We start from the raw sequence: 17,500 nt of genomic DNA, 5'->3' as shown, positions 1-17,500 counted from the left end.
TTTTTGTGTCACTCCACACTACTGCCTCCATCTGACTCCGTCTCCATATCAATGGAGGCAGAGGATAATGGGTAATTCTGACAAAAATGCAAAAGGTAATTTTTTTCCCCCATTTTTTATCAGAGAACAAGGCAGGAAATATACTGTTAGGGTTAGGGTAAGGGTTATTCTGTATAAAAAGTGTGTGTCTCTAATTATTAATGCAGTCTCCTCAATTAACCGGCAGAATATATTTACTGCATTTTGACTGGAAGGAACCACTGATAACATATTCTGCTTAAATGTTAAGTAATAGTGCTTGAAGATTAAAAGCTCAATAACAAACAAGAAAAAATATATATATAGCGGCTGTGGTATCCAGTGTCAGAAAGAAAACTTTGGCAGAGGCACCAAAAATACTTCCTACTGAAATACATTACATAAAAAGTCCTCCTTAGTGACACAAAAAAGAGGAAAATTCGTGTCTATGAACACGAATCAATAGATTACATTTCGTGACTATATCACGAAATTCCGTGAGACTGGACTGCATTGACACTAAGCAAATAACCTCCACAAACAATCTCCAATGGTGAGTTTTTTTATATACTCTGTTTAGCACCTCTATTTATTACAGATGCAGTATTCACCATATATAGACACACCACAGAATGAGCTTGAAATGAACTTCCAGTGAGTATGCAAGGTTTCTAAACACTCAATTAGTAATTTATTTGAGGTGTTTTTCTGTTTAATTCAGACGAATTCCTATTTGTATAGCGCTTTTATTAATAGACAGTGTCTTAAAGCAGCTTTTCAGAGATAAAGGAGTCATAAGCTTGTATAAAAGATTGTATAAGTTTAATGCCTATAAGTTTGTTCCTTATAATTGTTAGTTTATCTCTTATAAACGAGCCAGTGGTGCCTGTGGCAAGGTAAAAACTCCCTGAGATGGTATGAGGAAGAAACCTTCAGAGGTATCTGACTTTAAAGGGAATGTCCATTCATTACAGGTTCATAAATGTTGAGGTTTACTGTTTAGTGATAGGTATTTAAATCCAAAAATGTTCATGCAGCTTGTTGCCCCAAACCATTGTAGTAGATTGTTAATATTAATTACAGTCCAAACCCATCCTGAAATTTCTTGAGTTGCTCAGTAACCATGGAAATTCAACACCCAATGAGTTTTTTTTTACATATGTATTTGTTACATTAACATTTTGTGTGGAGAACCTAATCCTGTTTTAATAGCCATGGAAGTGAATTAACTAGGACTCACATTTGCTCTTAGAGAAGTCTCATTTCTTTTTTGCATGGATTTCACAAATGGTTGCAAAAATGTCCTTGTAAACCTGGTTTACGCTGGAACATTCATGCTGAGAATCCCAACAACATTTCAAAGATGCTATATTGAATTAAAATCTGTTTACTATAAAGGCCATTGATGTTCTTACTCATAGTCATATAAGTCTGAGATAATTTGTGAGCTTTTTGATGAGTTTGATGGCATGAAGCATGGAAGTGCATGGAAAGCATTATAAAACATATATAACTTGTGGCCATAAAGGGATATTGATGGTCAGCAACAATACTCAGGAAGGCTGTTGCATTTAAACAACAATACTTTGCTTACAAAGGTTTTCCTGATGTTTGCCAGGAAAAACATCCCCTACACCAGGACACTACCAGTCTAAACTGTTGACACAAGGATGTTCCAGGGATTAATGCTGTTGATGCCAAATTCTGACCATACCATTTGAATGCTGCAGCACAAATCAAGATTAATCATCACAGGAGACATTATTCAAATCGTCAACTGTCCACTTTTAGTGAACCTGTGCTTTTGTCGAACCTCAGATTCATGTTTTTGACTGACAGGAGTTTAAAACAGTGTGGTTTTCTGGTCTTAGAGCCCATCTGCCTTAAGTTTTAATGTATTCTGAATTGCTTTTCTGTACACTACAAATACAAGGAGTACTGACTCGAGTTTTCTTGTCAGTTGGAACTAGTCTGGCCATTTTCCTCTGTCTTGTCTAATCAACAAGCTGTTTTTTGGCTCACGGTTCCACTCACACACATTGTTTTCATCCCAATTGTATCCAAGGTATTTCTGAACAAAAACTAGCACCATCAACCATAACACAATAACAGTCACTAAGATTTCCATCTTGTCTGATTGTTGATGATAATGTGGCTAGTAAACACACTATGGACATTTCATTTTCTCTTATTCATTTAGTGCCTTTTGTATATAATTATAATAATTATTAATTATATTACTACAATTTAGTACACTACAGCAGTAATGAATTAACCTTTGAAGCACACACATTGTCAGTGACATGTTATACTCTTGAAGCTTAAACCTATACACCTATTCTAGTAATCCAGAAAAAGTCCAAAAGTCTTACCTGTCATAGGTGCCTGGCAGATTTGCGATCTTGACGCTCTCATCCATGGAAAGGCCAAGTGTCCTGTCGACTCGTCAGTCCTTGGATGGTAGGAATCAGCTTGCACGCCTTCTCCATGGAGATACCCAGTTGAGGGGGCATGCTGACAGGATGGCAGTTCATAGGGAGCCAACTCTCTATTCTGATTCTCAAGTGCAGCGTTACTATGCAGCTCTAAATACGGCACCTGATCTACTCGGTGGGAGTACAGACAGGCTGATGGTTCTCGCTCCACATCATTGTGGTTCTGTGTCTCAAACGTTTCATTATAATACACATCCAGCGAGTCCATGTCTCTGCTCGAAGAGCCACTGCGTTTCTTGCAGAACCTGAGCGACAGGTGTGCACTGAAGAGTGTGTACACACCCAAGGGCCTCAATCTGAAGCGCAACCGAGTGTTTACCTTCTGGTGGTCACGTAGCTGTCAGGAATGATGGACGAATTTATAATTGTACCAGGTTGGCTAAAGTGCATTTCATATTTGCTCTTGAGTCAAGGCGGTTTCTCCACCGTGTGTCAAAGAGCCTCTGTGCTTTATTAGGTATTTTTTTACATGGATAGTATATTAATTTTATTTTTATATGAGTGAGAGAAAAAAAGTGAGAATTAATATTTTTTTTTTTTATCTATCTTTCTATCTATATATCTGCATTGCATGCCTTAAATATTTGTAGACAACTGATTTTCTCACTTATAGCTGGTTCTTCTCCAAAATGTTGCCACAAAGAATAAAACACACAATGGTATAGAATGTAGTATCACCATTTCCTTTCACCAAGGTCCAGAATTGGTCCAGCATGACAGAAAATGTGTACAAAATGAGATCCAGGATGACGTGGTGTGTTAGAGTTTAAATTGTATTGAACAGAACCCTGACCTCAACCCCACTGAGCACCTTTGGGATGAACTGAACACTGAATGCACCCAAGCCTCCTCACCAGGAGCGGATTTTACTAATGCCCATGTAGCTATAGTTATTATTTTCTATTTTTATTTTTTTTTAACATACAAAAATTTGTGAAAAAAAGTTCTCTTTCCATTTTACTCATTTTGCATTCAAAAGCTTCTAAAGTCTAAAAGCGCTGTATTATCCCACTCACGGTTCTTCTCATTTTTAGAAAGGGGCTTTGCATTTTAATCCACTCCAAGCACACTCATGATAAATTCATTGTGGTTGCAAAGTTTTGTGCCACAAAGAGGTCACACGCCCTGAAGAGCTGTTACGATTCAGAAAGGAGAAAAGAGCTCGTCCTGCATTCTCCATTCTCCGCACTTTTTCAGCTCGCAAATCAATTCTTGCCAGAACGCTGGGACGCGTGTCCTGAGAAGTCACTTATTTCAATTTAATGCTGATCACTGTTACATAACTGGCTCTATTAAGTGCATACATGTAGTGCACCAAAAAGCACCATTGGATAATTTTTTACAGACACTATGAAAGAGCATGTAGAAAGTAGTTTTTTGAGAAAGGCGGTGTGTTTTTCCCACAGCTCAAAAGCAGCTACTTGGACAAAACACACACACACACACACACACACACACACACACACACACACACACACACACACACACAAACACACACACAAACACACACACACACACACACTTAATTGCTCATTGTTATGCGTAATTGGCAGGTTGTAATGGACAAAGAGGGATTGTTGCATTTCTGTAATATTTGAAGTCCAAAAGAACAGGTGCTAAAACTGTCTGTCTGTCTATCTATCTATCTATCTATCTATCTATCTATCTATCTATCTATCTATCTATCTATCTATCTATCTATCTATCTATCTATCTATCTATCTATCTATCTATCTATCTATCTATCTATCTATCATCTTACTTTTTGTTATTATTCTAATTAAAAGTATATATATATATATATATATATATATATCATGATCATCATCATCATGTTATGATTATTTTTTGTTTGTTATTTGTTTACCTGATTATTTGTTTGTTGCTTATTGTGGTACTAATAGAAAGCAATCGTCATCATCATCATCATCATCATCATCATCATCATCATCACCATTATCATCATCATCATCATCATCATCACCACATTAACATTTATTATGAATTTACGTATTCATTCATTTATTAATTTATTGTTTTTGTACTGATAGAACGCTATCATCATCATTATCATCATCATCATCATCATCATCAACATCATCATCATCTTCATCATCATCATCATCGTCATCATTGCGTTAATATATATTTTTATGTATTGCTTATTGTTGTAGTTGTACTAGTAAAAATCAATCATTCTCATCATCATCAACATCATCATCATCATCATCATCATATAGTGAATTCTTTGGACTCTGGGTCAGACCTTGTCATGGCTTAATACCGTCCTGCTTTTTCAAATGGCTGTAAAATCCTCATTGTCGGACCCTTTTAAATAGGAGCACGGTCTTTGACACTCACACCTGCGAGGGGCGAAGTCTAATTCGATTAATAGGAAATTCAATATATATTCATTAGGTGGCTTTCCCTCTATAATATATGATCGCAGGCAGGACGTGAAAGGGGTCTATTGATTGGGACTCTGAAAGGACCTGCGTGGGACTGCAACTTCACCTGCTTCCCCTCTCAATTAGGAATGTATCCCAAACTCGGACGCGAAACGAGTTAAATTAAGCGTTCACTAATTTGCTATCTCGTCCCTCCCGCCTAATCCCCCACCTGTTTTTTTTTTTTTGCCTAGCGTGCCCCCTTCAATTTAGTGTGAGCTGAAAGGTTCCAATAGGGTCTAATGAAACAGTGACTAAATCGTTCCCTCTCTCTCTCTTTCCCAGTGCATGGTTGGTGAAAAGGCCGGAGCTTGGCGCACTGTCGGGGGTCCGCCAGCTAAAGGCGAGTTCCTGGCAGGACAATCTAACCTGTCAAAGCCTTTGGCCAGCTCTTCATAGCCTGCACTACCCCCCCCCCCCCCCCCCCTCCAACCCACCCCACCACCAACGCCACCCCCACCCCTCCCTTTTTCATGGAGTTGAAGGAATTGCTACATAATCGACCCCGACGTGGGACAGAAACCGTAATTAAACTCCTTTTGGATTAACTTAACACGAAGGACAACGTTCTGCTGAAAAGCGCACATAAAGCCGGGTGGCTGGGTGTCGTGGTGGTGGTTGTGAGGGATCGGGTTGGGGGTTTCGTAGATCAGGGGCTCTATTATAGAAAAAATCACCTGGACTCTGGGAGAGAAACTTCTAGGAGGCTTTTGTGCTCATGAAACAGGAACTGTTTGAGCCTACATGGTGCGCCATTAGAACAGGAAAAGCCGTGGCAGCGCATTAGATTTAAATGAAACCACAAAGCCCACACACTCTGAAATAAGACCTGTGAAGAAAAAAATCCTCTTGCATTATTTTTACTAAATGAAGTTAAACTTTTCTGAATTCCCGTTCATTAAACTCACAGCAATACTTTTACATAACATCTGACTAAAAAGATTCAGTAGGCTGCAAACTTTTTTATCTCAATGTGACTAGTGATTTACTATAAACTTAAAAACCTACATCTGAAATGTATGGCATGTTGTGTTTTATATATTTTTATTGCGATATTGTTTATTGTATTTTATTATGTTTACATTATATATTTCATTTATTCTTATTTTAAAATGTAATTGTATTCACTATATTATATATATGTATATTTGATTTTTTATTTTATTTATTAGAATATCATTATAATATTATTTTATAATTAGACTCTTTATTTGATGAGTTCTCGTTAGTTTACTGGACTGTTTTTTAATACTGTTTTGTTGTTACTGTATTGTTTACAATACTGTTTTTTAATAGTGCCCCGGTTTACCCTATGGTTACATCTTAAGAAAAAATACATTATATATATATATATATATATATATATATATATATATATATATATATATATATATATATATATATATATATATATATATATATATATACATATATATATATATATATATATATATATATATATATATATATATATATATATATATATATATATATATATATATATATAATGATATATGTAAAATCTTCTTGATAATTTTTTAGACTCTCCCTTTAGATTAACGCATAGAACAGAGTTCCCTATTAGTTTCCTAATGAGTTCCCAATAAAATCCATTTGGAAAAAATGCAGTATCCTAAAATAATCTGCCATTTGAAAATTGAGATTTAGATTCAATAATTCAGAGCATCTAGTAGTATAAATGTGTCTATGATCAGGTTCAGGACCAAATCCGTGTATGCGTCTGCGAATTTCTCTCCAAACTATTAAATCACAATTGGTGAACTTGTGAAGTTACTAAATTGTAAGTCCAGTAAGGTTATAGATCTGCATGAGAGATACAGAGATACAAACCAAAATTATACAAATTATACAAATATAATGATACAACCAAAACTCAAGAAAATTCAAGTTGCGCGCAATTACGCATGGACCGTGTTTCTTTATTTAAATAAATACAAATATACACATATTAGATTACACAAATATACATCCCTTTTTTTTTTTTTTTTTTTTTTTTTTTTTTACTTATCCCTGTTTACTTACATACAGATTTGTGCTCAATATTTAGCATTTCAAGCACATTAGAGTTACGGACTGTAAAGGTAGAACAGACGCGAGAGGAAAATCCGTCACTTTTGTTGTATCCTCAGGGTTAAAAGCAACACATGCATTGTTTAAGTTGAGATAGGCAGAAACACACAAAATAATAATAATTCAACCACATAGATGTAAATGGAACCCTGGGGGTGTTTGCTGTCATCTTTTTGTTTTTAGAATGTGTGACCATAAGCATCCACTTTTCTGAATCTACACGTTTTCGGAGACGTCCAAGGATGGATGTATGGAAGACTAAGTGCTAGTTCAAGTGAACAGTCTTAGAGTGCTCATCAAGTCCTTGTGTGTCTCTCGCTATTCTGTTAGATAGGAGAACCCTCTTTCTCCTCGCTGACTGAGGCGGGTGAGAGGGACTCCTCGTCCTCCGAACGCGGATAGGGTGCGTGGGTTCCGGAGCACTTGCACGCGGTGTGCGCACTCCGCTGCGCGCCCTTGCCCTCCTTCTTGTGCTTGACGCGCCGATTCTGGAACCAGATCTTCACCTGCTTCTCAGACAGGTTGAGATACGTGGCGATCTCAATCCTGCGCAGGCGCGACAGGTACATGTTCGAGGAGAACTCGCGCTCGAGCTCGAGGAGCTGCGTGCTGGTGAAGGCCGTGCGCATGCGCTTTCCATTCTGAGAATGGCCGTTGTCCGACGCACCTGCAGGTGACAGAAAGTTAGTACACCTGGTTCACTTGAGCAATCGTAGGGTGGTGATGGATAGTTATAGTGGTAACTGTAACTTAGAGTTATATTTCATAAGTTGTCCATTATAACTAGTGGATAGTTATAACGGTTGAAATGGAGAATTATAGGTGCTTGGAGTGGATAGTTATAACTGTTGTAATGGAATGTTATAATGATTGTACTGAGTTTGTAGTGGATAGCTCTAAGTGCTCTAAAGGATAGTTATGTGTTGTAGTGGATAGTTATAATGGTTGTAATGGATTGTTGTAAATGTTTTAGTGGATAGTTATAATGGTTGAAATTGATTGTTATAATGGAGCAAATTGATAGTTATAATTGTTGTAAGGGATAGTTATAAGATAGTTATATTGGTTGTAATGAAAAGTTATATGTTTGTAATGGATAGTTTAAGAGTTTGTAGTGGATAGTTATAATGGTAGTAATATATAGTTTTAAGAGTTTGTAGTGAATAGTTATAATGGATGTAATAGATAGATATTTGTTTGTAATGGATTTGTTTAGTGGATAGGTATAATGGTTGTAATGGTTAGTTGTAATGGTTGTAATGGATAGTTATAATGGTTGTAATAGATAGTTCTAACAGTTTGCAGTGGGTAGGTGGGTCAGGTGGAAGCAGGTGTGTTAGAGAGCACTAGCTCCTCCTTACCTATGGAAAGACAGTGGTATCTCCGTGGGTCAGTGACGCTGTAAGCGGGGGTCGTGCAGACAGGCGCGGTGTTGTGTTGTTGGGCAAGCCGCTGGCAGTAAGGGGCATCCCCGCTCGGGAATCCTGGAGCCTTCAGCAGAGGCAGGCCGGCCCGGGGAGAGTGGACATGCGAGGCGACGCAGAGCGGACACACGCAGAAGGCTCCTCCTTTCCGGGACGGGCACGCGGACGCAGGGACACCCATCACACCCGGTGCGTGCATGCCGATGGGGATGAAGAAGTCCTGCGCTGTGTGCTCGCTCAGAGGCGCGGCTCTGGCCGAGTCCTTGATGATCAGAGAGTCGACGTAGAAAGACCTGGACATGATTTGTTGTGATGATGCCAATAACCCGGGAATACAGCCGACGTGCAGAATATTCACTGCTGTCTTCTGAAGCTATCGGGTGCTGCGAAGGAGCTTAAGTTTGATGGTTCAACAAAAGGGAGCTTGGAGAGGGCCGGCCCTAACGTCACCCACGTGCGACTCCCAGCATAGGGGCTTTAGTCTCTCCCGTGACCCGAGACACGTGATGCCCGAGCGCACTACCAATCAAAACCTTGGCCATCCAGTTTCATTGCTTCTTACATCATGGTTTTTTTTTACGAGGCACCAGAGTTTCCATGAGAGCTGCTGGCAACAAAAGTTACTCAAATGCCATGGCATCCATCTATCTATCTATCTATCTATCTATCTATCTATCTATCTATCTATCTATCTATCTATCTATCTATCTATCTATCTATCTATCTATCTATCTATCTATCTATCTATCTATCTATCTATCTATCTATTTATCTATCTGTCTATCTGTCTATCTGTCTATCTATATGTCTGTCTGTCTGTCTGTCTGTCTGTCTGCCTGTCTGTCTGTCTGTCTGTCTGTCTGTCTGTCTGTCTGTCTGTCTGTCTGTCTGTCTGTCTGCCTGTCTGTCTGTCTGCCTGCCTGTCTGTCTGTCTGTCTGTCTGTCTGTCTGTCTGTCTGTCTGTCTGTCTGTCTGTCTGTCTGTCTGTGGTTAGATCTGAGTGGGCATTATCTCAGTTAATTTAAAGCAATACATCGTGTGACTCCCAAAGACATAAATACACTTCATGGCCTCTTAATCAAGGTTTAGATCAGTTTGATCCTGTCTTGGGATTAAGGGTTTTATAAAACGCAAAGGATTGAGGGTGCGTGCAATTTGATAGTGATTAGGATTCAATTAGAAAGCGTTTATTGTCGAGGTATTAAAGGCTGACAAACAGACAGCTATTCCAGAAATGCGTTAATCCCCCAACTTGTGACAATAATTAGCCAGTGTGATCTGCAGGCGGGTCAGGAGAGGGCTAAGATTTCACTTTCATGTATTATTATTATTATTATTATTATTATTATTATTATTATTATTATTATTATTATTATTATTAATTATTATTATTATTATTATTATTATTTTAACTACGTGCAATAAAAAGCTAAATAGTTAAACTGTCCGACAGAGGGTACGTTATTAGTTATTTACAATAAAAGAATAATGATAATAGTAATAATATAATGTGCACCATATTGTTTATTATTATTATTATTATTTTTTAATATTTTTCTTTACATAATATAAACAGTTTGAACTAAAAAGTAGAGGCCATGCATTCACCAACATAATTAGCATTAATTACGCCATTAATCCCGCAGCCCAGATTACAGGCCTTGATCTAAATTGTTTGGTTAAAATGTAAATCATGGTCACCACAGCCATAAATCAGGATGCTCTTTAAGGATAGTGAGAGGTGAGTAAATACGGACATACAGTAGACTAATTGAGGGCAGGGGGCAAACTGCACCATAACGGCGTTTTCATGTCGGTATTTTTCTGCTAATTTCACACAAGGGAGTCTGCGCTCATATGTATTTAATTGCTAGCATCAGCAGAGGCCTCGTTGTTCAACACTAAAGAATAAGACCTTAAATCTGGCGCATGCAGGCGCAGAGGAGGAAACGAACACATCTGTCAAGCGGGATGTAATTGCTTTAATGGAGTGAACAGGGCGTGATAACATGAGAGAGAGAGAGAGAGAGAGAGAGAGAGAGAGAGAGAGAGAGAGAGAGAGAGAGAGACAGACAGACAGACAGACAGACAGACAGACAGACAGACAGACAGACAGACAGACAGACAGACAGACAGACAGACAGACAGATAGATAGATAGATAGATAGATAGATAGATAGATAGATAGATAGATAGATAGATAGATAGATAGATAGATAGATAGATAGATAGATAGATAGATAGATAGAACTCCTTTCCAATTCGGTCAAACGGTCATAAGACTGAATGGGTTGGGTGTGTGTGTGTGTGTGTGTGTGTGTGTGTGTGTGTGTGTGTGTGTGTGTGTGTGTGTGTGTGTGTGCCCAGCGCGCATCGACATCCCACTGACCAGTCTACAATGTAATACTTTTTTCCCCGTTAAATCTGTCTGAAAAAAATCATTGTCTGTGCAGTAATCCCTCAGAGCAGAAGCTTTATGAGTCTGTAATGAGCTCTATAATTGCTGCGACCAGTCGGGCCACGTGGAAGGGTTTAAGGGGATTTAAGCGGTCGGGTACCGCGCGCTCCCTGTTACCTCTCCTTTACTTTCATAATTCAAGAGGAAAACAAGTCCTTTTAAGGTGAAACCGGTCTTTATAGATTCTGCTCTGATTCTGCCAGGACTCCTGCGTCCGGCTGGTCGGAGAGTTTTAAAACACTTAAAAAGAGCTAAGCGTCTTGCAAAAATGGACATGCATGTAATAATAATAAAAAAAAACTATGAATGTGCGGGTACAAGAATAACATTTAATTGCCTGACTTTGCATGCATAATTGTTTTAAAACGAGAACTCATTAAGCACACATGCAGAATGAAGACCATCTCAGGTGCTGAAGGTGAGCATTCTGCATTCAACATGTACACACACTTGCGTAAAGAGGTGCGTAAAGAGAGCAGAAGAATAACACTAAGCACAAGGCAATGGGTCCAATACAAGGCTAAATGCAAGCTAGTGTGGCAGTGTGGCAGCAACAGGACTTCAGCATTCATAGCAGTTTCATACACTTCCCACAGGACATGAAGAAGTCCATCAGTGCTTTGTGCGTGGAGCGTCGTTAACGTGTATCAACGCCTCCTTAAGAAAAAGTTGCATTGTGATTAATGGGGCCAGTATTTCCCCCCGTCCAGAGTAACCAGGCAACACGCAGTGAATACCGAAAACTGAAAGGAAACACTCAGGTTTTCAGTGTAGTGCTCAATAGGCAATGGGGGAAAATGAACAATGATCCCACGGACAGCGCAATGGCGAGCACTGACTTTTCATTGCCAATTATCTCCTGCGTGTGAATAGCAGCTGCAATGGCAACACTTCACTTCATCGTTTCAGATGGAGTGGAGGGGGGTAAGGTGGGGGGTGTTTTAGGAGTGCCCCGTGTGTGTCAAAATCTAATTTATGTCTTAATGAATAATTCGATTTTTATGCAAAAGTGTCCAAGCCACACACTGGCATTTTTGGAGCCAAATGCGACTGCTGAGTGAGGGCACTGGGACTCTTCTTTCTGCCTGTGGATCAGCCCCAAATGCTGCCTTATTGCAACCAGAGTCCACCATGTAGGGGGAAAATCATTTGATGGTAAACGTCAGGTGTTAAATTGACATTAAGGAGGTGAGGAGTGAAAGGTAGAACTATTATTTTTATTATAGGAAGTTTATCATATTATTAGAAGATATTATAAAATATGATTAAAACAAGCTGAGGAAGTAGAATTGACAGGGCAAAAATAAGTTTATTTTAATGGTATTCCTTGATTTTCAATAAGAATGACATAACATTGATAATTAGTATATGAATGCATCAGTATGATATGGTCAAAAGTTTTGATTAGAACGAATAGACACATTTTTATTGAATTGTAACATCAATTGCATTTTACATTCAGTTTTATGATCAAGTAATCCGTGACAGTCAAGAAATGTGCTAACCTACATTAGTAACTCAGTGCCACTATAATGGAACCACTATGGCTCAGTCTAATAGGGGGACTTATCACTGGCATGAAACTATTACGCATAAACTCCATTCGTGATTGATGTTTTCTTCAGTGTTTCAAGTCTATAACCATGCTGTGTTTCTTCTGAATAGTGAGCATGTAAACAGAAAAGCTGCATTTGCTGTGAGCCAGCTCTTCCATTTATACAGCTTTGCCACTTTTACTGCCATTCCAAAACTTATTGAATAATCCATTATTGAAAATGTAATCCGCTTTCACTTAGTTCCCTTTTATTATATTGCTACTGCATTTCACACATACACATGGAATCTAAAAGGTGTTTTGCTCTGTGTTTGTCCTGGCCTTCACTTGATGACATGGTATATATTTTTGCTTCACTGTGATAATGTTCCACAATTCCACAAAACACACAAACAAATAAAAAAATAATGTCTAATAAAAAAAAAAAAACACTTTAAACCACAGCATAGACCTGTTAGTTATGCCTGATAACAATTCATTTATTGCTACAATTCATTTATATATTAAGCAATGTCATCATCATCATCATCATCATCATCATCATCATCATCATACCACTAAATTAAGGAATTAACGCTTAGCTCCACAATACTGTTACTACTAATACAACTTTTGCCAAACATTTTGTCATATGGTCCCGCATACAACTTAAAAGAGTTTCACTGGCGACCAAAGAGTTCTAGATGCATACAACCACATTCTGCTGAAAGCCACGATATCCATATATTGTCTCAAACCACAACTTCTTATCGTGAGTTTATGAGAATTATAAGATTATTCACATTTGCAAGATTTTGATTGAATATAGTACAATGTACATTTTACATATGTGCTATTAGTTGAGCATTTTTTTTATATCAAATATATCATTATGCTATGCTACATAAGCTTAATTGTTAAAATAAATAGCCCTTAGGCTGGCAAGAATCCCAGTGCTTTAATAACAGCTTTTAGTAAATTATACACATAATTTGAGATACTTGAATGCATTTGGGGTAGGGGGGGACTGTTAAAAGATCACTGTATGCTTTGTAAGACAGTGCAGCAATGCTGTGCACATAGAATTAAAAGAAATAATGAGGTAAACGTCGACAGATTCTGTGATGCTGAAATGTTTTTCTCTATATTCTGGCTGAACATCATTAAGGGGCCTGGCACTGGATGTTTCCATCAACATATTATAAGTCTCAGATCTGTAATAGCCAACAAATCTTTCCGAATGACTTGACGACAAAATCGGCAATGCGACATGACACCGATTGGATTCTGCTTGATTTGCCAGGCACTGTATATGGTTTTAATCTAAGGGTCATGTAAGGCCTGTGTGGTGATATGAGCCTGGCATGGTATTCAGGGTATGACATGACCATCACTTGAACTCCTAATTGGTCTCTGATGCTGTAGAACTGCTGCTCAAGCCCTGCTTGGTGTAAAGCTCTCTATTTGCCTTGGTGTGCACACTGGGACCACTCTGGCATGGATAAAAGCAAGATATGTAGCTGCTTTCAAAGCTATTGATCTATCTAATCAAATTCTGGCATTTATTCACATTCCCCCTTTTTTCTTTCCTCTTGAGTGTTGATGAGTTTGATGCCTTGCCTGGGATAAGTGTTCCTATCAATTACAATGATGTTCATTATAGTGTCTCATGCAGAGAAACTACACACTTGGAAAGGCATTGCATTTCGCGAGCACTGCAAGAGAGAGAAATCAACAGTGTAACGCTGATCTAAGCCCCAGAGGCAAACACCGTAATCAAGTTTGTATTACCACTTTCAGACATTCCATATTTACAGCTGGAGAGTGCTGTGTGGAGCTCTGAGAACGGGTTATGCTGTTGAGTGAGTTAGAAAGGATGACAGCTGTCAAGACTTTGGAGTAAATTGGTGTCCAGTGCACATTTGGTTGATGGTGGAGGCATTTGAGGATTTCTCATGTCCACATTACTACTGAATGGGAGTTACTTCCTTTTCATTGCTGAGTACAGTTGCAAATTCATCTGTTATTTCTTAGCCCAAACACATAGGTCCTGTTAAAAGAACTTCTTAGATGCCGGTGGTATAATACCCAGTTCTTTTTTGGGCTATTCATCAGATATATATGATAAAAATAACTGTTTATTAAAATCGCTTTTTATAAAATAAGCTCAAATACTGTATAGTAGGAGTCAGTTAACAGTACAAACAACTGTTTCCTGTTTAACTCTTAATTAATTGGATTCTGAGCAAAGCACTTTTCTGAGTTCCGACAATTAATGTCTGTGAGTATTTCTTTCCGGGTTTTGTGGCTTTCTGTCTCATCCATAGATTTTCTCTCTTTTTGTAGAAATGTTGTGGTATATGAGGTGGTATCAATAAGTTTAGAGATTAGCTCTGTTTACAAGAAAGTGCATTATTTATTTACACACTATCACCTTCAAAATAGTCACCTTGCACAGCAAAACATCACGCTTCTGCTTAGAGTGATAGATAGATAGATTCAAAAATTAAGTCATATCAATGTCATGGACAGTAAAGTACTCCTAAACCCATATGTGTAAATCTTAAATTTTAACTTAGAGGCTGTGTGTTACAGAATGAAAAAATGTGTATATGTGTTTGTGTGTATGTGTGTAATGGAGGTCCAAGTGGACTATACAAAACCACCTGGAATGGTTCAGGGTCCAGGACACACACACACACACACACACACACACACACACACACACACACACACACACACACACACACACACACACACACACACACACCATCCACAGTATACAATAACCGTAACGACTAGATTCATTAAAGCTAATCTAATCTACTTTAATCTAACCTAATCTACTCAGCCTTTTTCTTTTTTTTTTTTACAACCACAGTGTGGTAGGAGCCTGAGATGTTTTCCTCACCACTAGAAGAACCGCTTAATGATCGTAATGCCTAGCTAAATAATTTGCGAGGAAAAAAAACACTTTGTGGTTTGGGGTACTCTTCACATAGTTGCATGAAAAAGGGACTAATTAAATGATCAAAGACAAGTCCATCTACTTCTCCAACAAGGACTCAAGACCTCAAGGCCTTTTTACTGTCACCATTTTCAGACTTTTCAGATGTTGTTTTTGTTGATGGTGCTGGATGTGTGGTTATTTGTGCCTTAAATAGCACCCGAGAGCCTTAATGACGCGTCGCTACAGAAGGAGAGACGAGGACTGTGACAAAGACACTAGACTGCGCCTCTCTGCGCCTTGATTGACCAGCGCCAAAAAAGAAGTTCAAGTGTGTCTATTTCTTTGTCTTGCTTCAGACCATAGAAGTATATGTGTGCTATGGGTGCATGTGCAGGGGGTCAGGGAGGGAAATTTGTATGCAGGCAGCAACGTGGCGTCCCCCACACTCTTCAGAATTTGTATTCCCTCACCTGCCTGTTGCTGTGAATTATGGGAAGTTCAACCCGAGCATGTTAATTTGGAAGCACGTGTGAGGGCTTTCCAGTGTTTATATCACTTCTATCATAAAAAAAAAAAAGATCATAATTAGCTGTGTTATTTAACAGTTTTTCCTGTTCCTCATGATCCAAATGATGATCTAACACTACATGTAAAGTCTTACTTAGTGATGGCTTGGAAATAGCAATTTCATATATCTCTATAAAAAATTGTCCTTTGATAAATCATAAGGATGAAAAAAACTTTTTTTTTTTTTAATTATTATTGTTTCTTTATCCAACTTTGGTCCAGGCTGAAATTGATAAGAGATTAATTTGGGAATTAGAACTTCAGGACCATTTAGATCTTGACAATGAACTGTTTCTGACTCATATGATGAGCAACATCTAAAAAATTCAACAAAATGAAATGCTTTCTTAGCCTTTTATAGAATTTTAGTTTGCACTAAAACTGATGGCAAACATTGCTCGATAATTCAACATGCTAGATGTCTATCTCCATGATTTAAGTGCACCTGTGTTCAAAGATTACACTTGTAAATGCATCTGCATGGCTGAAGAGATTGCAAAAATGTAAAGTCAAATAAATCTCTTTGAATGAAAAGCTTGAATGATAGAACCCACCATACAAAAAAAATTGATTGATGAAAAGGGGCAAAAATTGGTCAAGTTATTATTTGTTTCATCAAATCAAATTTTTTTTTTTTTATTATAGACAGAATTTCTTTTTACTATCAGCCACTTCACTTACCATCTTATTCACATTCACCATGTCTTCATGCCAAGGTTATGATTTCTATGTTATTTGATGTTTAGTTTTCTTTGTTTTTAGTTATTTAGGTTTCAATTTAGTCAGAAATTTCCCCACTGTCGAATGAATAAAGATATATCTTACCTTACTGTATGTGACACATTTGTTCTGAACGGTTTCCACTATTAAAAATAGTGTCCATGACCTGAATTTGATATCATGATAGGAGAAAAAGGACAAACATAGTAATGTATAAAATACACTACCCCTCTCACAACCCTCATCTAAGCAGTTACTTTAAACTGTTATCAGAATTGATAGTTTGGTGTTGATTATGAACAACAGAAACCTGTGTTAGATTTACATGAGTGTCATTCTCATTTCTGTAGATATACAGGTTATTCCTTTAAATATAAAACTGTCATTTACATGACTTTTTTGAACCTGGTGGAATCAAACAGAAGAAGAGAAAGAAGAAGAAGAAGAAGAAGAGAAAGAAGAAGAAGAAGAAGAAGAAGAAGGGGATTACTCTTATTCCGCATTTTTCTTCACTTTTTTTTATAGCCTAAGAAATTATTTGTGACTATTATGTCTGTGTTGATAAGATACTCACAGTTTAGGTAACTTGCAGTTGTGTCAAAGGCAAAAGGTAAAATTTGGGAGAGAGATCAATGAAAGACTTTGGGCTTTTTTAAGTGCAGAGAGAAACAGCTTACCAGTTGTTGAACACTACAGGTGACATTTTAGGGCCACAAATCATTCTTTGGGCTATAAAAAAGTGAAGAAAAATCCCTGTAAATTCATAAAATAAAAATATTCGGAAAATGTGCAAATG

The 17,500-nt window shown here is 37.8% G+C and overlaps 3 protein-coding genes across 3 annotated transcripts in view; 1 reads left to right on the top strand and 2 right to left on the bottom strand.

Annotated features, from left to right (window-relative positions):
- The window catches only part of LOC310738415 (pancreas/duodenum homeobox protein 1-like), a gene marked incomplete at both ends in the record, with an annotated part of 3,212 nt that extends 491 nt beyond the window's left edge, over positions 1-2,721 (bottom strand). Inside the window, one exon of the mRNA XM_083563402.1 lies at positions 2,391-2,721. Within this exon, the coding sequence (XP_083419528.1) occupies positions 2,391-2,721 (331 nt within the window). The remainder of the gene's footprint in view (positions 1-2,390) is intronic.
- Positions 1-17,500, top strand: part of LOC310738110 (uncharacterized protein) — a 234,317-nt gene that overhangs the window by 202,388 nt on the left and 14,429 nt on the right. The window lies entirely within an intron of this gene.
- gsx2 (GS homeobox 2) lies at positions 6,953-8,921 on the bottom strand. The gene is made up of 2 exons (XM_083563447.1): positions 8,413-8,921; positions 6,953-7,718 (listed from the first exon to the last, which is right to left on the bottom strand). Exons 1-2 carry the CDS (start codon positions 8,774-8,776, stop codon positions 7,378-7,380), a joined length of 705 nt encoding a protein of 234 aa, XP_083419573.1. The 5' UTR covers positions 8,777-8,921; the 3' UTR covers positions 6,953-7,377.

Source organism: Silurus aristotelis (assembly GCF_946808225.1).
Source record: "Silurus aristotelis genome assembly, chromosome: 15".
Classification (NCBI taxonomy): domain Eukaryota; kingdom Metazoa; phylum Chordata; class Actinopteri; order Siluriformes; family Siluridae; genus Silurus; species Silurus aristotelis.
This window is presented reverse-complemented; position numbering and strand designations above follow the sequence as displayed.